Here is a 20789-nt window from a genome sequence, read left to right on the forward strand (position 1 = left end):
GAAACAGTGACAAGCTACCTTGTGCAACTTTCAAATGATATCCTTCACTCTGAAAATAAGAATTCTGGGGCTACTTCTGTTCTACTTTCTTGGCTGTCCATCAACATGCTTGCAGATAGAGCTGTAAGGGCTAAGAACAGTAAAACGAGAAGGTGGGAAGAATACTGAAAGACATGAATAGGGAAAACAAAATTGTTAATTGCCATGTTAAAACATGAAAATTTACTTACCCAAAACTCGTTGAAACATGAAAATAAAGCAGCAAAGAAAGGACCAAAAATTTAAACTATTGTTGCTGTGAAAATTTGTTAATATAAAATTGAATACCAGTCACACTTCAAAAAAAAAAAAAAAGTTAAAACCTGAAAGGTACATATATTCGAAAATAATCCACAACTCTCTCTCTCTCTTGGAGCCATGCATTAATATGAAGCATCACTAGCAATTGCAGATTTTGGCAACTGCCATCTAAAAAGTGGTCCACAGATTAGGTAGCAACAAATCATGATCATGGTGCTGCCATGAAGCACCATCACCAGTTGTGTTAGAAAGCAAAAGAAAAAGAAAAATCTGTGGCTAAATTAACTATTGATGTCATGCTCTAGACTTTGAAATCTAGGTAGACCATAATTAAGCATAAAATAAGTATAAAACCACATCTCTTTAAGCAATGACTCAATCCGTTGTCTCTCCCATGAAAAGCAATTCCAAACACAACACTTTGCTAAAAGCGCCAAGCAGATGCACATAAGTTCTTTAAAACTCTTTAACATAAATGAAGGAGGGAAAATGAAGACGGGCACGAATATCTGTGTGCGTGTGGGTGCATGTGGGCACACGCATGTGTGAATTTATAACACTAAACATATTTATCAGTATATTTGCATGCATAAGAACCACATACAGTGAATTAAAAGAGTAATATATATCAATAGAATATAGTTTTCCCGTAAAAATACATGCACCTTTCTAACTCTGCACTAGTTGGGGAAATGAATCTGAAAATTTCTTTCATCAAAATGCATACAAGAGTCGGACACAAGTATCATGTCCTCTACTATCCAAATTGTGAAACTTCACTAGAAGTGTCCTACAAACATAGCTTTATAGATTCAAGTTCAATGGATTGCACCAATCTCATTATATGCTAATGATCATCAAGGTGATATCAAACCAAATTCACTATACCAAAAGCTTGTACATTTGCCATAAAGGAGCAGATTACAGGAGTTTTTGGTCCAAGAATCAAAATATTAAATAAACCAATCATTACTAACTAACCTAAAGTATGGAAGCACGCTGAATCTAGGGTAATTAGCCACCGAAAAAACATGAAAATCAATACACAACTCATGTATAAATACTGAAATTTTGACTTACTGCTGTAATACAGAAAGGGTTACAACTACTACATAAACACCAATCCTGGATCTTGTTACTTCAACTCTTGAACATTTTTGGGCCGGAGAGTGGGACTCCTTGTGTGGATAATGGCCACTGCAATCGAGAGAGACTGCAGAGCTGACAGAGGTGGTTGAGAATGAATAAAATACAAACCATCATGAACATTTACCATCCTCAAGGTTGGAGCAGCGTGCCCTGAACCCTGAAAAGTTGAAGTTTGGCCACAGTTATATCATTGAATATCTAAGGCAAGGTTGCTTGAAAGTTCATCAGATATGACATGCATATAAGGTGAATCAATGGGAGTAAAAAATATTCCCCTAAAACATGACTAGATGGAAATAAAAAATCATTCCCCAAAATCTATCTATAACAACCAAAATAACTTTGTTTTGGAAAGAAAAGAGTTATAAGAAACACACATATCATGGAAGGATGAGTACAAAGTTTTGCGGACATCAGATCTAGTCAGCAAAGCATATCAAGTCATCTTTATTTTCAGTCACAAACTCACATGGATTACAGCAGAATTATGCTAAATTAAATATTGTAATGTTACCAAAAGATTCATAACCTTATGCGTGGAAAATAGTAGAACCGAAATAACTTCTAATGCGGAGAAAAACAGAATTTATAGTTTTTATTTACCATTCTAAATCATACTAGAGAAAAAGAATACAAGGAGATTGACGCACCTGTTGAAATAAATCAAATGACTTGCACTCCTCCTGCGTTTCCACTTGAGGCAAAATCTCATCTTTGCTTGATCTAGTTTTAAGTATTGTCAGAGGACACCCAATATCCCAACCACCACAGTCACAGTGTCCACCAGATCTCCATCTTTCAGTGAGACTGGAAGGGCCACCGTTTTTGGTTCTCAGCCCACCATGAAGTCCTGCGGGGATTAGAATGTCCATACTCGTACAGCAATCACCAGTATTTCGAGCACAACTTTCACAACGTACTGAAGCTTCTGGAGAATCAATCATTTGCCTAGACCCAGATTTCTTGAGAAATTTCAAGCCCCAACCTCCAATTTCCTTCTGATGATTGTCACGGAGATGGTCTTTCACAACAATGGCAGCCAATTCAAAATTTGGCAAAAGATGATTTTCTAACTTATTGGCCCCACCTAATGCATCAAGGTTGTTGCCTTTATCCACAGAGGACTCCAAAGAACAATTTTCCAGCACGGCACCGGATCCACCAAACTTGGAGAAAGTTTTCTGTTTGGACAAGTGACCCGTTCTGAACACTTCCACCACCTTCTTTGACAATCCCTTATTCTTCCTCAGATTAAGGCTTGAAGTATATGTCTCTATGTCGCAATTTTCATCACCACCATATAAAATGAACTGAGTCTCCATGATTTTGGAATTTTCCGGGCAGAGGGTGAAAGAAGCCGATACCTTCATCTTACCAACAAGGTGTGAGTCACTATCACAAATTCCACGATCCTTCTGGCCACCCTTTCTTGAGTGGAATGAGTACGTATAGTCCACAGCCTTATCATCTGCCGGCTCAGCCTTCCACAAGTTGGCTATGTAGACCTCCCTCTGATCATCTACAGAGAATACAAAATGAGGAAGCCCTCCCTTCCATGTACATTGAAGCATCCCAGAAACAGTGGCAGAAACAGAAGAAGACTGAACAGAACGTGTAGAGTCTGGGCTAGACATAGAAACAAGCCTTTTGTGCACAGTATCAGATCCATTTTTATGGCTTGCCATTAATAAAGGTTCCATTTTTGGCTTCTGTGGTGAAGATATTCTTAACCCGCTGGGAGAGTCCATAATATCATAGCATATTGAGCCTTTCAAATCATTCAAATTCGATGTACTGAAGTTGGCATTGCCATCTACGACACCGAGTTGGTGAAACAAAGGGTTCTTCAATATGTTCATCATACTCTTGCTCCCCATGATAGTACCTACAATCCATTTCCCTGCAGGGCTTACAACTACACCCCCAGTCCCAGATTCCACTGGACATTTGAAAATGAAACTGGCCGAATCGTATGTATCTCTTCTTCTAATTTTAGTTGGATTTAAGCAGCCAGACAAAATGCCCATCTTCAGAGAGCTAAAATTCATAGATGCATTGCATCGTGCTGCTTTTGATGCATTCATATGAATCAATTCCAGGCAACGACGAAGATACTTCTCATCTACACTTATCACATGCTTTGGAATCCTACCGTCCAACCCACGAGTATTTCGAAGTAATGAATTCTCATTGCAACTTTTGTGAATTTGTGATTGCTTAAAATTTAAAATAATTGCTCGAGGTGAATTTACTCTTCTCACCACTGATTTTGATTTTGACTGAGAAAAATCCAGACTTTCTTCTCTGGAGAATGCTCTGCCCTTGCTACTAAAGCTATGCAATGAATCTTCTTTTCCCTGGCCGTCTTTATGAGCATTGACAAATTTATTTTCCATCTTCTGCTCCAATGAACTACAGTGCATCAGTGGCAAACAACTTTATCTTCCATGTTCTAGATCCAACTAGATATTATGAATTTGATGGGAGACGACATTATATAAACCTCTCACTCTCCAAGTCATGCCTCATAAGGAATCTGAAAGCAACAGAAACTGCTAGTATAAAGACCAAAAAAAATTAAAATTTGGAAATTTAAACTAAAAAAAGAAGAAAATAGAAATCAACAAAGGCTGTTGCAAATCATGACGGGCAGTTTATTATCAGAATGCAAAAGAGAAGCATTCAGTCCAACAATGACCTAGAACAAATAATTAAGGAACTTTTTGTTTATTTACCAAGACACGAACATCATATGCAATAACAAGCATCTTCCAACTTCCCCTTTCTAGGTATCAATGAAATTTCTTTCTAATCGGAAATGAGAAAAGAAGCTAATCAGGACCCCTTATTTTTTTCAAGTTATTGATGGCAATAAGATGATCTAAATATAAGCCTAATGATGACTTAGATTTCAAAGGATTTATGATTGAAAAATTGAGTTAATATAAGGAATCAAAACTTCTAATTGCAAACAAGAAGTACATGAAAGGGAGAGGAACGAACAAGAAAGGACAAAGATCCATTGGTGGAAATATGTGCAGATATAGAAAGACCAATCAGCAGAAAAAACAACCAATCGGCAGAAAACACAAGTTATTTCCCTGGCCGTCTTTATGAACAAAAACACAACAAAGACCAATCAGCAGAAAAAACAATTCCACAACACAGAGAGAGAGAGAGAGAGAGAGAGAGGAGAATTGCTCGAATTCCATACATGTTCAAGGGAAATAAAGGACAGGGTAACTGAAAGTAAATTGAAAGAATTCTCAGCTCAGCCTACTCAGGTCAACTCAGGAACGCCTCCCTAAGAACAGAGAAATAAGAAAGGAAAAAGATTCAATTTACCAACATCCTGCCACTCTTATGTGAAACCCGTCAAAGGAACATAATTATATTTTGGAAACCCACAACACAAATCAGTCGAAAATGCAAAAAAAGCCACAACTTTACTCAAAAGACAACAATAAACAATAAACAAAAACCCAACAAAAGTTTCGGACGAAGAAGAAGAAGAAAAAAAAATCATTAACCAAACAAAAGAGCCACTTTTTCATACCTCAAGAATTGGATCCAAGAATACCATGCCAGTCAAATAGACACACACGCAAACACAGACCCACTTCCAGGCAGTTGATTCCCAATACACCAACACTCTTTTTAATCCTCAAATTTCGAGCTTGGCATGTCCAACCCCAAGAAAGAAAACGCTGAAAGGTCAAATGGTGGAAGGAAAAAGCGCAGAACAGGAAACCAACTTAACAAAAGAAAAACAAGCTCTAAATTTTTCTTCTTTTCCTAAGACTGACAGAAAATGATGCAACTGTTTTAGACACTGTTCTAGAAAGCACGCATGGGTGTGTGTATGTTTTGGTTGGTTCGTGTGGGAAACTAACTGAACCAACCAAGAAAAGTGGCGTAGTGGGGGATGAGATGTTGTCAGCCACGTTCCTGATTGATTGAAATATCGTGGCTTATTCTTAAAAAATAAAATTTTTTTTTAAAAAAAAATCGTGGCTCTTCTTCACTCTTCAATTCATCAGGCGCCCAAGTCCTGGCAATGGTAGAGGACCCACTTCCCTGTCTTTTCTTGCATTTTCTGAGCCGAAAACCATGTATAGATTTTCTATAAACCGAATTATATTATATGTTTCGGTTGCATACCCCAAAAACAAAGAAAAAGCAGCGGCCAAGTGGGGGATAAACGTGAGCGCTAGCTGGTGCGCATGATAGCTACGGGCCTGCACTAAAGCCAGAGAAGGGCCAACTGGGGTGCCAAGTGGCAGACCTTAAATTGTTTAATGTTTTTTGTTTTCCCACCTACCCACAATTTCTTAATTCTCGGACACGTGACAGATAAAAGACAGTGCGGATATAACGTAGGAACTGGTATTTTAGTACGTAGAAAGAGATGGAAAATTAAAAATAAAAATAAAATTAAAAAAAGGGGTAACGTAGGAAGTGGAATTGAGAACATACGTACAGACATACTCTCGCGAACATTAATTATATTTTATTTATTGGTCCCCCTTCCTGGTCTTAATGTGCTTATGATATTCTCCGCTCCCCCACTTATTTACTGTGAGGCGGCGTCGGTCAAATTGAATAATCTAAATTTCATATTTTTTAATATTTATATATATAGTAGTGGCATGATCTGACGATCACAAACTCTCGTATCGTCAGTTGATCCAATTGATTCAAGGATAAAAGTAAAAGAATACCCAAAGAAAAGAAAAGAAATAAAACTGGTCAAATTGATCATTAGGAGTTAATCTGTAATCAAATTATACTCTCTTTGCGGATTCCAGTTATCTTATTTTTCGAAAATGTCATCTCATATTTTTGTGATACGATGTTACGATACTCTTGATTTGGAGAATAAAATATTTGTTAGTGTTTTATTTTATTTAGATTTATTTTTATTTAAGGTTTCCTTAAAACCTAATTTATTCGGTTACGAACTCAAGTTCGTAACATACCTGTTTTAGATTACGGAGGATTGCCATATCAACATCATGTCTACAAGATAACCAAAATATGAAGGATTGTCGATTGGTCACCCCTTCATCAACTGGAGAAGGATCCTCTCTAGTCCGTTTGAATTGGAGGGGATCTAGTCCCTGTATTATCAGGGGCATTATTGTCAAAAAAATTGGACAATGATGCCCCTGATGTCCCTATATTATTAGGGGCATTGTTGTCCAAAAATGCCCCTAATAATACAGGGATTGGACTCCCGGCCTCCTATCCAAACGAACTAAAGAGGATCCCAATCCTCATCAACCAAGGGGGTGGCCACTTTTTTTTTTTTTTTTTTTATATATATATATATTTTCACACAATGTAACATTTTAAGAGATGTGGCATTTTATGACATGACCTTTTTAATGACATTATGAACCACCACGTTTTATGTGTCTGTCATAGTGGTTCCCTTTTGGTAATGTATAGGCACATGGGGTAGGTGCTTTTTGGTTCGAAAGTAATTAATGTGTGATATAAAGCTAGTAGATATAAATTTAAAATTTTTTATTTGAGAAAGTAAAAAAAAAATTTAATAATAATAAAAAAGAACGTTATGAAATTGAAAAAAATTTAGATTTTGCCTACTCCATTGCCAGACGAGGCCAATAAAATTGAATGTGCGGTGTGCATTTATGGTGCAAAATTATTAGATATGACGTGACATTCAACCAAATTAAGTAAACAACAATACCAAAGACTGAGTGATTCGGTAACACATTAAGTGATTGATTTGATCAATTTTGAATTTCGTGGAGAGATTTGATAAAAGGTCAAATTCTAGAGATTAATTAAGTATTTTCTTCAATTAATATGGGAACTTTCCAAATTTCTCTAAAAATGATTTTCATCACACACATAAAAGTAAAATTATCATTCCTTAATAATTATTGAATAACCACTAAATTAATAACATCCCTAATGTTACTAATACATCAAAAAGGGGATCAAAGAGTAGATTAATGAACGTAATCACACACACACACACACACATATATATATATATATATATATATATATATATATATCAACAAAAAAACAAATGTAAAAATAGAATAATAAAGCCACAATATTAATTAAAACGTGCATGGAGATATCTAGATCGAGAGCAGGTGACCCACCATTTTCGAATTTTGTTTAGTGATCACTGATTCAGCACCTTATTCGAGCGGTATTCTCTCACCTGATCAACTACGTGTACGTGCATGTTGCTCACATGCATACGTGTGAATATATATTGGGTGTACGTGAGAGAAAGAGTAGGGATTTGACGACTTCTAGCTAATGATTGCCTTAATTTGCAAAATTTGTGAGAAAAATTTGATCTATATATTTATTTATTTATTTATTTTATTCCAAGTTATTTCTCATAATTAACTTTTTAATCACATGGGAAATGTTGTTGCTGACTTTTTCATGCTCTGTACGGTATAGTACTCATGAAATTAAGCCTCTCCTATTTCTCAGCTCTCCCATTCAAACCCTCTCCACCTCATCATTTGATTCTCACTATTTAAACTACTCTCTCTCTCTCTATCTCTCTCCCTCTCTCTAGGACTGTCTCTCTGTTAGGGTTTGCAGGCTGTGAGTTGTGTGTGTGTGTGTGTGTACGTGTTAGAGGCAAAAGCTAGACGACGACCAAGTTCCTATATCCTTACTGTTTTGGGTGCATCAAATTCAAGGTAAGCCAGAAACTTTGAATTCTTTGGCTTCTTCTGATGTATGATATGTTCATGCTCCATATTGCAACACACACGAACAATTTATTTGACTGGTAATTTATAAGTTGGCGGGGTGTAGAAACTAGTAGAATTGTCGTATCAATATTAATGGAGCTAGGAGAGAAAGAATAAAGGAGATTTGGTACAAGGTTGGAAGCACTCGCTGAAAACCCTAGATACTGACCCCAAGGACACAACTTGGAAAAAGAACAAGAAAAAAAAAAAACTAGTTCATCAGGGTCCTACTAACTCTACTTTTGGAGGGTCCATGGGAACATCTCCGCCATATGCTTCAAATGGTTGATAATAATTAAATTTAGTTATTACAAGTCATTTTGTTCCTTCGACGTGTGCTAAAATTATTGTTAGAGTGAATTTTTACATATGAAAGTTAAAATTAGATCCGTGTAAGTTCCTTACTTTTAGAAGAGTAAAAGTGTCATTTTACTTCTTTTTTTTTAACAATTTTACCCTTTAAAACTAAAGGACCGACTCTTCTCCATGTCATTTCCTTCTCCTGAAAGTTACGTGAAAGTTCGATGCTTTTTGTAATTCTTTTTTCTTTCCCACCTCTCTCTCTCTCCCTCTCCCTCAACAATAAAAATTATATTGAAAAATAATATTTAAAGAAAGTAAGGAGTGAAATAAATAATATGTTGAGCTTGTATTGAAAAATATAGTAATTAAAAAATATAAAATTATGTATTTTTGGTAGCTAAAATAGCTAATATTATTGAAGATGCTCTTTGATATTGGAAAAATATATATGTGTGTCACACATAATGGTAGTGATGTATTTTGTTTAAAGAATGTTAATTTACTATTAATCTTATATATATATATATATTAAGAGATATGCCCCACGTTCATGTGCACTTGTGCAGAATATGGAAGTGAGAAAGTTTTCTTTTGGGTTAAAGTTGCACTAGTAGAATTTGGGGCTTTCAAAGATGAAACTTTATGCCCCCTCCACTACACGGAACTCTGGCTTGTGATTAGACAAGCAATCACCTCCACTGCCAAGTGCCAGCATCGGTTTACATCACTTTATATATATTGAATGCATAAAGTGAAATTATGAAATTCTATTCTCAAACCCCTGTTTTGATACTTATCCTTATCTTGGCTGAGGAATAAGGATATGCATAATGATTATCTGATTGAATTAATGTTATTAATTTGAACGAATAATATGAAAAATTCTATATGAAATTTGTCTGCCCGAATAGATAATCAAACAGTCTAAGATTCATTTGGACAAAATAATCGTTGGGAATTCTAGTTCCTCACAAAGTTGGTATGGCTTGTGCAATCTCATCATCATGAATGGTTTTGCTCAAGTGTAGCTACAGCTAATATGCTTCACCATAGTGGTTATATATGTTCATTTGTTATCCTCCAAAATATGCTTCACATAGTGGTTATATTATATATGTTCATGTTCTAGAACTCCTCTTCAAATTCCAAATTCCCTGCATTTTGCATCCTGCAAACATGCAAAGCTTTATGAAGTGGGACCAATTGAATCTCAATTTGGACTATTTGCAGGCTCATTAGTCAATTTGGGTTTAAAATTTTGATTGACAATGAAAAGCTTGTTTTTCTAGGAACCGACGTCTGACCAAACAACCTATTGAAAAATTCCACATTTTGATTATGTAGCCGAACTTTCAGGTGCACTTGTCAAGCACATTGTCAGGTTGTTCATCATCTGGGGTCTCACACGGACCCCAGGACAATTGTTTTTAACTCCTGTCAACAGCAAACTAAAGCAAAAAGGAAATTACAGATAGTTAAACACAAAGGCAAAACAAAACAAAAAAAAGAAAAACAAGATTTATTGCATCAATCCATTCCATAACTTTTGAGAAAAACTTCAATATGAAAGGAGTAAGAAAAAAAGCTGCTAGCAGAGCTTATGGTAACTTGATCGCTTCTATTTGATTTGAAATGGTTAGTTGTGTCCAAATGGGTTAGGAATAAAAGAAAGGAGAAAGAGAAGAGAAACAACCAAAAAAAATTTGACTTAGGAGGCTAAGTAGTTTGCCGCAATATTTCTAGTCTAGATTTGACAAATCGAACGATAATGAAATATACCAAACTTTTAGACTAGTAGATTATGGAGCCCATATCATGTTTTATTCTTGTATAAAATATATATTAACATGAAAAGTACATATTGTTTGTTTATTCTTCCTTTTCAAAATTAACCTTTTGCCACTCTTTTGATATGTTCTCCACTCATTTTTTTAGTTGAATGGTGGTGCCTTCTCAGTTTTCCCTTTCAAAATGAGAAAATATAAAATTCAAGTACTCCAACTATAGATTTCAAATGAGAGAGGATGAACCTATATATTCCTAGCCTTTTGTTTTCAGCATTGGCCTTATTCCTTGCTCAGGGTGTTATTGGGCAATCTTTTGGAAAGTGTACTGTTGTAAATGGGCTCAAGAGTCAAAACTACTACTTCTGTGATGCCCCTTCCAAACCAAAGCCCATGTTAGGATGGGCAGAAGAAATTAAGTTGAGGACATGACAAGATTATTTACTGCATTTACATTTGGTTTAGTAATTTGTTTTTTTCTTTTTTCTCTCTCCTTCAAAGCCCTAAACCCTCTGTACTAACCAACCACAAAGGCCATTTAACACAATTAACATAAATAAAAGTAGAGTGTGTCTGCCTGCAATGAATATGATAAACCATGAACTCACTGCTCAAGTACTTAAAATTTGCACTCTGTACAGCAGATAAACCGTTTCATGAATATGATGTTTAAAGATTGAAAGAGAAACTACATAAAATTGCTCCACTAGTACACTATTTCCAGCAAAAGTTTTTCCACATGGGATTGTAAAACTGTTGGATTTTGAAGTTGATACAAGAAACGTAGCATCTACAAGAAGTACATTGTTATTTACTTGCTATATAATCCTGACTCAATTAGCTATACATGATATAATGACCCAATTATTCTTTTTGTTTTCTTTTAGCCTGGACTGATGCATCCCGGCTGAAACAGGGTCCTGCAAAATTGTAATAATGTTTGATGAGGAAAAAACTAGAGGTCAAATCCAGGATTGGATTGGAAAGTTGCATTTAAAGGAGTTCACTCCACTAATGTGAGAAAAGATATCTGATGAATCAACCAGATCCTCTTCTTCTTTCACAACTACCTGCAAAGAGATGAGAGAATTGTATGAATAACTTTTGGATTGGAAAAATAATGATCAGGAATGTTGAAATTTTGTTACAGCAATAAATCTTACTTCATCATCATCATCTTCTTCATGATTGCTACAAGCAGGCCTAGGGACCTCTCCAAAGTCATCATTCTTTGCAAATCTTCCTCTGACTCGAGGTCGGCTGTCTGCTAGTGTTTTGCGGCAGGCATACTGCATATGTATATATATGTGTGTACCATTAGTAACTAAATGATCTGAAACAATTATAATATTGCACCTAAGCATATGCTTACTTCAGCTAAATATACTTATGACAACTGAAAATGCTTTGGGCATAATGTAGAGAGAGAGAGAGAGAACACCTTTATTTTCTTGCTGAAGTTCCTCTCATTCCTCTTCTTCATGTACCTATGGATCTTCTCTTTCCTTTGCTCCACAGAGAGTTTTCCTACTTTGAAAGTTGAATCTTCCAGACTTGAAATATCTGATGCTAATGGAGTAGAATTCCCAGCTTTACCCATCAGTTGCTGACTCTCAGTATTCAGTGCCTATAAGAAATTGCAAAGAAGAATAAATGAAAGGCCCCTTTGATGACAGAAACATAATAGCTAAATTTTTACTTTTCATGCCATGTTAGGGTGAACAATTATTGAAAGCATTGATATTATTGTATTTCTCCCACCATGTTAAAACACCACTTATCATAAAAGCTTAAATTTGGTTCCAATGGGGGAAAAGATGAGAAATCTATGAGAACTTGATGAGCATCAAACTAGTCCAATAGAACTTTTTGTACCTGAAGGTCACCAGGGTTGAAAACCCTCTGCACAGAATCTGGACAGTAAATTCCACCATTGTCTCCCTGATAGTCCAATTCTTGTGGATGCAGTTCAGAACCCATAAGAATGCTTCCAGCGAAAATCCCAGAGCTGTCAGCAGATAATGCAGATGCGTTCATGGACCCAGCAGGCATGTATGTTCCCAAGGCAGGGCCAAGAAAAGAACAAGAAGGAGATAAAGGATGCAAAGGCAAATAAGATGGCGCTGAAGACAAGCAATCCTCTTTGAAAACAGCCGGTAAAGGACCCCCCATAAGAGGAGAAACTGTGTCAGCAGGGTAATGAGAGAGCCCCTCAACAGCAGCATCTGATAAAGCAATTTGAGGCTGCATTGAAGAGAAATCAAAATGGTCTTGTTGAATTGTGAGATATGGTGGAACAGAGAAGGGCGGGGATGGGGAAAAGTCTATGGAAGCAGAGATGTCATTATCAATCTCTTCTTGGGAATCAAAGATCACTGACAGATTGCTACTATTGTTGATGGTGATTGTGTTAGCGGTGGTGCTGGTGCTTGTGCTGGTTGTTTGGTGGGCAGGGTTGCAGGTTTTGTTAGGATTAATGCCATTGTTATCTTGGTAGCCATTGAACTTATCTGGAAGCAAGGAAAGATTTGTGGCATAGGAGGAGTTCTCTTCATAGCAACAGTTTGAGCTAGAAGTGGCCTCTGAATTTTGCAGGGTCTCAGGGAAAAGTTCAAGGTCGCATAAGTCAAAAATTTGAGCACTAAATGGGCTCGAAATTTCATCCTGCAAAACATTGGAAAGCAATATTAACATCATGATGAAGATATATAGATAGATACTACATGCAACACATTTAAACCCTGACATTAATAATAAGAATGCTATGAACCTTGATCAATTTGAGCAAAGTAGACACATCTTTCTTCATATTTATTTGTATAGTTGTATGGGTGTGAATCTGATTCCTATCTATTCAACACCGGCCATGATTTGAAAAAAAAAAATCAAAACTCAAAGCTAAATACTCTCTAATCATGCAGGACTTTTAGCTTGAAAGGTCATCAAAGGTGATCGGCCTCTGCTCTAAGTTGTGATGCATATCTCTTGTCTCCACGTATGATTAAAAAAAGAAGAAGCATACAAGTCCAAAAAGTGGATGGATTTTTGTGCAGATTAGTAGAAAAAAAAAAGATGAGCAGTTGTGCTCCATGTGAAATGTAGGAACAAAGGCAGAAAATATTAGCAAAAAATCAACATCATCAGAAAAGAAGGAAGCTCATGGCATGTTGATTTTGTTTAAAGTAGAGAAATAGCCCAGTTTGAACAAACACTTGGAATTGAAAGGCACTTAGAAGAACCCATAATGTTATCCATGAGTAATATATGCTTGTCACAATATTGCCCCTAGCCGATCACAAAAGAATCGTAAATAGAAAGCTTAAAGGCGAAGCTTAAACATATTCCCCAAGAATTAAAAGCAAAGTTTCAAAGTTCTACAGGGAAATTCAGGATTAGATAACTACAGCTACGATGGTGCCCTTGGACAATGACAGGATTCAAGTATTGTCTTTGAATGAATAATGTTGTAGCGAGCAGTGACTGATCACAACTAGCTTGTATATAATATACGCTTTCGTTTTCCTGCTCGAGTCAATACATCATTGTCATAAAAAGTGGGAAAAGGAAAATGTCACTAGCCCTGCAAATCCTTCAGGAAGCTGAGTTATACGTTTGACATGTCTCAAATGGTGAATGGGAATACTAATCTCTTGAGCAGGAAGATTTTTGACCTTATATCTTTTTCTTCTTCTTTTTTTTTTTTTTTTTTAATTTAGAAAATTTTCATTATAAGCATATACTCTCTTGAGCTTTTGGGAATGTAAATATTAAGCTAGAATAATTGAATAACAAGATCAAATGGGGATGATGAGGAGACGTGAGGAATATAGAGAAATTAATTAAAGAATGAATCAAAGATTAGAAAATGCCGAAAAAGAGAATGAAGGGAAAAAGAGTTGGTGCTACACTTGAGAATAAAGAACTCAACTGAACCTGCATATATACAACATTTTATGATCCAAAGAAGCTATGATTTATGTATGATAAACATGTATATATAAGAGGATGGTTTAGGAAAGATAAATACAAAACAAAATCTGGGCTTCAATTCAAAACACAAAAAGAAAATGCAAATCAGCTACACAGACGTACGCCTGCATTTTTTGCAGCCAAAAGATTTAACACAAATAATTGCATGCATCATCAGCATCATGAAGGGAAGGTGAGCATTAACACTTTTTTTTTTTTTTCTTCTTTGAAGGCAAGAAATATTACGATGGAAAGGTGCTCCGGTGGCTGTTGAACCACGTCCTCCAACATCGTACCACGTTTAGGCATGGCCGCAAAGCCCGAGCCTCCCTGACTACCTCCTAAAAAAGCAATGGAGAACATGTAATAATATGGTCTCTCCTAACTTAAGCGGCTCCGAACCTCGCACTAAAAGCTTATCCAAAAGAAGCCTCCTTCGATAGTTGAAACAAACAAACAAACAGAATAACAAAAAACAGACACACAGAGAGAGAGAGAGAGAGAGTGAATTTGGTTTTTTTGGTTTTTTGGTTTTTTTTTTTGGGGGGGGGGGGAGTTTTGTTTTGTGAGAGAAGAAAGACGTTATGGCTAGCTTGGAAAATGGAAGGTATGGGGTGGCAAAAGTTGCAAAAATTTATAGGTAGAGGCTGGTGCGGGAGTCCCGTACTTAGCCGCCAGCATGGCGCTCTGCGGGGAGGGTCAACCCGAGTTTTACGGTAGACCGCGAGTTTCCTCTCGACTCGTGTCGTGTCCGCGTGGCAGTTTTTCTGAGAATTGTATTGGGGAGATCGAGAAGCTATTTCTTGCCAATGGAGTGTATGTACAATCACACTCGCCCTGCAGACAGTCAAACAACGGTGGGGTCTTGACACGTGTCGTGATCTGGAAATTGGTTGACCAGGGCCTCTACTATTCCTGGCCTATTGAGTTTGAATAGCTAGAGATTTGTAGGAGGAAATAACTCATGGCCTTGTTGCCTTTTGGAGGATCCAGTGAGAGATTTTTAGCTACAACCCCTTCTTTTTTAGTCTCAATCTTGCTTTTTGGAGGATCCTTTTTCCAGCATTCTAGAAAGTTTTGGATAAATCAGGAACCCTTTTAGCCTTTGTGATTAATAAATAATAAATAATAAATAAATAAGATTTTATTTTTACAACAGTGCTATGAATTCTGTCATCACAATGATCATGTTATGAATTTTTGCACTATTTTCTAAATTTAGGCTGCTCAGTAAATAAATTAGTTTAGCATCCACAGGATTAACATCATCCTGCTTTGCTTGTACATAGAGAATACAAGGTCTAGAATATTCGTTTAAATGAAAAAGTTATTTGCACCAAGCTTCCTAGGAACAACTAGTCAAATCAGAAGCCATTAAATACTTGGTTTCAATTATCATGAGAGAATGAGGATCAAGTGGGCTAATCATACTTAAAGAGCTCCTTTCATCTTAATCTTTAACGTTTTTCCTGTGTGTGACAAGTTTGTAGTACCCTCTTGCCTTGTATCTTTCACATGTACTTTTGAGTTTGAGCAGAGGTAAATTGGGTTTCTTGAAAGAATTTCAGAAAGCGACCACCACCCATTTGTGAATTTTCCTTATCCGATAAATGCTCAAGCCTTAACGCATCAGAATGGCTCAATAACCTTTCCCTGTGGAAACTTTAAATAGGAAGAATAAAAGTTTGAATTTATGGCCCAATGTGCCCCTGTCTTTCTAGTAAAGAAAATGACATTGGCCAATGTTCATAAAAAGTAAGATTAGTGTGCAAAGGATGCACCATTTTTACACAACAAAGATGTCCAGAAAATTGGATCATTGGGGGCCTAAAAGCCCTGCATTTTTCTGCAGGTGCAAAACCAAGTTCTTCTGCAGCAGATTCAAGTGCTACCCTGTTACAATAAGGCTTAATAGATAAACAATAGAGTATTCACATTAGCTCTTCTAAATTTAACTCTAAAAATCTACTTTAGTTGATTTAGCAAATCATTAAACATCAAACTCTCTAAATATTTATTTAGTTTAACAAAATATTATATTTTATTAGTCGACTCTTTGTATTAAAATCTACTTTGAACAAGTATATATAAAAGAGAAAGAACATTAAAAAAACAAATAACTTCCACTTTTGAGCTCTTTGTATTTGAAGAAGAGTGAGGAGTTTGATAAATGACATGTTTTGTGAATTTTGTTAAAATTTTAGAGAACAACCAAAAGTAAAGAGCTCAATGTAAATGCTCTAAGACGACAACAAATTGCTTTGTAATACCACATCAGTGCCAAATCCCAACTTTGACATGGCTGCTTTGTATAGAAAGGTTTGTAAATTGGAATAAACCGTGATTTAATATAGAATGAGAATAAAATGTTATGAGTTCAAACCTTATTTCTTTAATTAACCTCATATTCTAATTGAATCTTTCGCGTGTTGAGTTGAACTCCATCATCATAGCTATGCCATTAAATCTGCTTTTAGATTGGTAAAGCTCCATTCAGTTGTATATCACATAAAGGAATTTTTCATCGTCAAAGCACCAAATTAAATATCTTGGGTGCTTTCTTCCAGAAAAAAGGAAAACAAATCTTGGATTCTACTGCTCAAACTGAAAGGAAGTTGCACTTCTGATTCCCAATTCAGTGTAAAAGACAGACAAGTTCATAAGGACCCAAGAAAATATAAAGCCTTAATTATCTCCTAGGTTGCTTTGCATCAACGACATATCTTTGCTCTCACTCCCCTAAACTCTTTTCATACAAGCACAGGAATCTCGTACCTTTCTTTGCCCATTCATGATAGGTCAAAAAAGGTCGAGAGCAATCAAAATGGCTATTCTACCCGAGCATGATTTTTGTTAGGAACCAATACAGAAGCGGCAGCCGGGTAAATTGCTTAGAACATGGACCGTGCATGTGTTTAGCAAAAGATGGTCATTTCCCCACCCCTCCACTTTCCCAAGTTTGGCTATGCTTAATGCTGTCATGGTCAAGTTCTGGCACTTTAACGCAATCTTTTTGCCACATATGGCAGCACAATTCCTTTAAGGGAGCTTTCATCTTGCCGATTACGGCAAAATTCGATTGCATGATCATGAAGTGGTTGGCGTGGTCCATGAAAAATCATTCAACATTGAAAAATATGCCATGCGAGAACAGATTCCTGGTGCATTGAGGAAAATTGGATGATCGTGATCAGCTTAGCAGGGCATTGTGCGCCGGCTGCGCGCGCACCCACTATTGATCATATCAATTCACGTGGCTTTGCCAAAGATTCTCTCTTATGGATGGATTGGGGGGCATCAATAGGCCACTGCCCATGAGACCAGGCACGATTGGACGATGATTGTGTCAATGATATGACCTTATCATTATCTCTTAATTCTTGTATGCACTTGCTTATAATTATCATAATTAATAAATTGTTCAATTCGAGTGGTTTTAAAATGAACTTTTCTCGCCCGTTTATTATATTTATTTAATATTGGTTAACACGTGAGATAACTTTTCTCACCCGTTTTAAAACACGTAAGTCGTGTGAAATAAGTGTGATAAATAAATGTGAAAAGTATTATTATTCTTCCTCCACTTAGCTTTTCACATAAGGGAAATTGGTCAATTTATACGACTTTTTCTCCATGCATGGGAAATCCCTCTGCTTCCTGCCCTTCCAAGCCTTCTCACTAAGTCGGCATCCCAATGTGACCTTGACACCACCTCCAAACCCTACCATGCCATTGCGCTCCTATAATTTAATATTTTTTAATTTATGTTTGTCGGGATTTGTAATTTATGTTTCTTATATTTGCTGGATTTGTAATGTTGTTAGATTTCACTTTTAAAAAACTCTTTTTATTTGTTATGATTAATTTCCTTATATGTTCTTCCTTTATTATTATTATTATTTTTTAAATGTTTTTTCTTGTCGCCAACTATAGATTTACTGTAAGCTAAATATTAAATAATATATGGGATGAAAATTTATTGGCAAAATAATTAGCAAGTGTGATCTGAATAATAGTGTTCAACTATAAATAATGACTTTTTTTCTTTTGGTATTTACTAGAAGCAATAATTGGTTAATTATAATTTTAAGGTCTAGAACGCTCATTATCTCAAATGCAAATAACAGATAATATCCAAATTTATTATCCGCATTAACCGCGCAGATGCGGATAATAATCACATAATGCGGATGTGAATATTAAAAACCTTTATCCACATTTTGCGGATGTGCATATTACTATTATCTGCATCCGCATTTTTGCTAAAAAGGCCTAGAAGCCTCCTGCTTACATATCACTATTGTGCTACCACGAGCCCAATACATGACAACTAAATAATGAGTCTAATATAAATGAGAGTTACCACTCTCAAATAAGATAAGACATTATTTTACCCTTAAACTATTTCTCTATCCAATTTTATCAATAAATTTATTAACTTGAGCATCAAAAACTCTCTTGCCAGTTGTTGGCCGGCACTTCTCTGGTGGTTTTCTTCTTGTCTCGCAAGTAACCCTTCGTTTGGTCCAGCCATTCAAAAATTTGCTTTTGCAATGTATATCATGCATGTGCCAAAATCAGGTGGCTTTATTTATCGCAAACCTAATGTCCAGTACCAGGTGTTAAAATCAATGCGTAAGGAGCTATTTAGCACTTGCTTATTGGGAGCCAATGGTAAGAGTGGCCTAGACAGTAAAAAATGATGGCACTCCCTCAATCTTAGCAGAACTATAATCTGACCAAGCCCCATGAACATCTATTAAACCTAGATGTAATCATGCATGAAAAATGTTATTACAAAAGTCGAACTCATATCCTAGTGTTTCCCTAAACACATAAAAATTGTTTTGAAGCCATTAAACCATCCCCGCAATGGTGTAGAGGAGAGCAAACAACTTACACTAAAGAAATGTTGTATATAAATTTAAGTGCAACAGGAAAGAGGCATCTGATCCAATGCTTTGAGATTAGCCTAGTTTTGTATATATTTTGAGATACGTTGTAATTAAAAAATCAAGATTTTATACCAAGGAGTGTGATAATTGATATTTATTGAGAATGATTTAATTTGTTAGAGAATATAGTTTCGCTTCACCTTTAAAGTCAAAAAATCTGCTTCGTAGCAATATATACTTAAACCAAAAATCCTACTGCCTTCCTAGTTTGTCTCACTTTTTTATGCACAACACATGCAACTTTGCATATACTTTTATTTACGTTTTCATCAAAAGCATCCCTACCATATTCTTCCCTATACGACCAAGTAATTAATGGCCTGTACTTTTGGAGAGCTACACCTTCTCTGACAAAAACAAAATAAAGGAAAGTGTTATCCCACCGCGGAATTAATTATTCCTTATTTTATATTTTATGTTCAACAATAATAATAATAATAATAAAATCAACTTTAGGGGATAATACTAATATCCCCAATCAGAAAATATCATTTTCTTTTTTTTTTTAACGGGAATCTTTCAAAATTTATCGACGCACAAACAATGAAAAGCAAAGAAGTTGGCTGAGACAAGTAGATAAAAGTATGAAGAACTAGATCAAAAACAAAACTATTAAAACAGAGACCGGAAGAGACTACAGAAAAGACACAAAATACTGCTACTAGGGAGAGGAAGAGGGAGAAGGACGGGAGAGGAGGAAAAACGGCACTCTTTGTTTTTTCTCTTGTGGTTTTTTTTTCCTTTCCATTATTTTAAACAAACAAACAAGTAGTAGAGCCTTAAATTCTTTTATGTCTACTAATTATTTTATTACTTAAAGAAGTCAAATTAAGTATTGTTTTAACTATTTATTTATAATTAAGTATTGTTTTAAGTATAAAAGCAATATAAAGTGTTAAGACTACACTTAGACCTAAACATGACTTTAATTAGATCCAAGCTAAAACTGCTCGAGGCAAACTTGAAAAATCTATTAAGACCTAACTTGAGACTTATTTGACTGGTAAGTATTAGAGCAGGAGAATCTTCCACTTTCGAACATTGTCCTAAATTGAAACCAATGCAAGAAAAGACATAAAGTAATTTATGAAAAATGTTTTTCGTATATTTTTAGAATATAGTGCGACAAAAAAAAATAGTCCAATCAAAAATATTTTTCGATTGACAAGAAAAACTTTATTTAATTTCCGTAAAGTAGTTTATATTTTTTAAAGCCGTAAACAATGTTTCAAGTTTAACCTTATATTTCTCAAATCGTTGGACGACTGAGCTGTTAGAGTTTGCCAAACCACCACTTAAAGTTGTCAAACTACTGCTGGAGTTTGTAAGACCATTGTTGGAAGCTATGGAATCTACAATTAGAAAGAAAATGCTTAATCTGCCATCACTAAACCTACAATTAGATAGAAAATATAAAAAATCATAAACTAAAGCTATAATTTGAAACTTGAGCACACGAGTTGGCTGTCAAGAAAATCATAGGGAAAATAACGGTTGATAATTAGAGAACTTGCGAATTTGACATGAAATTAGAGGGTTATGATTTGGTATAAACGAGATCTATCTAATTG

The 20789-nt window shown here is 35.6% G+C and overlaps 2 protein-coding genes across 5 annotated transcripts; both read right to left on the reverse strand.

Annotated features, from left to right (window-relative positions):
- Window positions 1–1163: 1163 nt before the first annotated feature.
- On the reverse strand, window positions 1164–5448 carry LOC132177712 (cadherin EGF LAG seven-pass G-type receptor, putative (DUF3527)). Of its 3 annotated transcripts, XM_059590145.2 has the most exons (4): window positions 5006–5448; window positions 4664–4753; window positions 2100–3985; window positions 1164–1606 (listed from the first exon to the last, which is right to left on the reverse strand). In XM_059590145.2, the coding sequence occupies exons 3-4, from the start codon at window positions 3870–3872 to the stop codon at window positions 1436–1438; spliced, it is 1944 nt and encodes a 647-aa protein (XP_059446128.2). In that variant the 5' UTR covers window positions 3873–3985; window positions 4664–4753; window positions 5006–5448; the 3' UTR covers window positions 1164–1435. The 3 variants fall into 3 exon arrangements, with proteins under 3 accessions (XP_059446128.2, XP_059446127.2, XP_059446129.2); XM_059590144.2 differs by lacking the exon at window positions 4664–4753; XM_059590146.2 differs by lacking the exon at window positions 4664–4753 and having other exon boundaries at window positions 2100–4001.
- A 5553-nt stretch (window positions 5449–11001) lies between these two features.
- LOC132179700 (uncharacterized) lies at window positions 11002–14684 on the reverse strand. Of its 2 annotated transcripts, none has more exons than XM_059592459.2 (5): window positions 14510–14684; window positions 12170–12958; window positions 11736–11921; window positions 11458–11583; window positions 11002–11364 (listed from the first exon to the last, which is right to left on the reverse strand). In XM_059592459.2, exons 1-5 carry the CDS (start codon window positions 14624–14626, stop codon window positions 11257–11259), a joined length of 1326 nt encoding a protein of 441 aa, XP_059448442.2. In that variant the 5' UTR covers window positions 14627–14684; the 3' UTR covers window positions 11002–11256. The 2 variants fall into 2 exon arrangements, with proteins under 2 accessions (XP_059448442.2, XP_059448443.2); XM_059592460.2 differs by lacking the exon at window positions 14510–14684 and adding an exon at window positions 13065–13135.
- Window positions 14685–20789: the final 6105 nt, after the last annotated feature.

The sequence above is a fragment of the Corylus avellana genome, chromosome 4, assembly GCF_965113065.1.
Source record: "Corylus avellana chromosome 4, dhCorAvel1.hap1.2, whole genome shotgun sequence".
NCBI lineage: Eukaryota > Viridiplantae > Streptophyta > Magnoliopsida > Fagales > Betulaceae > Corylus > Corylus avellana.

What these genes read in the sequence shown, in the direction of transcription:
- LOC132177712 (XM_059590144.2), bottom strand. Translation starts at nt 3,872, where the DNA reads ATGCACTGTAGTTCATTGGAGCAGAAGATGGAAAATAAATTTGTCAAT. An exon ending in CATTTGATTTATTTCAACAG is followed by an intron (nt 1,607 to 2,099) that starts GTGCGTCAATCT and finishes TCAACTTTTCAG; the next exon opens with GGTTCAGGGCACGCTGCTCC.
- LOC132179700 (XM_059592459.2), bottom strand. Translation starts at nt 14,626, where the DNA reads ATGTTCTCCATTGCTTTTTTAGGAGGTAGTCAGGGAGGCTCGGGCTTT. An exon ending in CACCGGAGCACCTTTCCATC is followed by an intron (nt 12,959 to 14,509) that starts GTAATATTTCTT and finishes AATGTTTTGCAG; the next exon opens with GATGAAATTTCGAGCCCATT. An exon ending in ACTTCAGCAAGAAAATAAAG is followed by an intron (nt 11,584 to 11,735) that starts GTGTTCTCTCTC and finishes ATACATATGCAG; the next exon opens with TATGCCTGCCGCAAAACACT.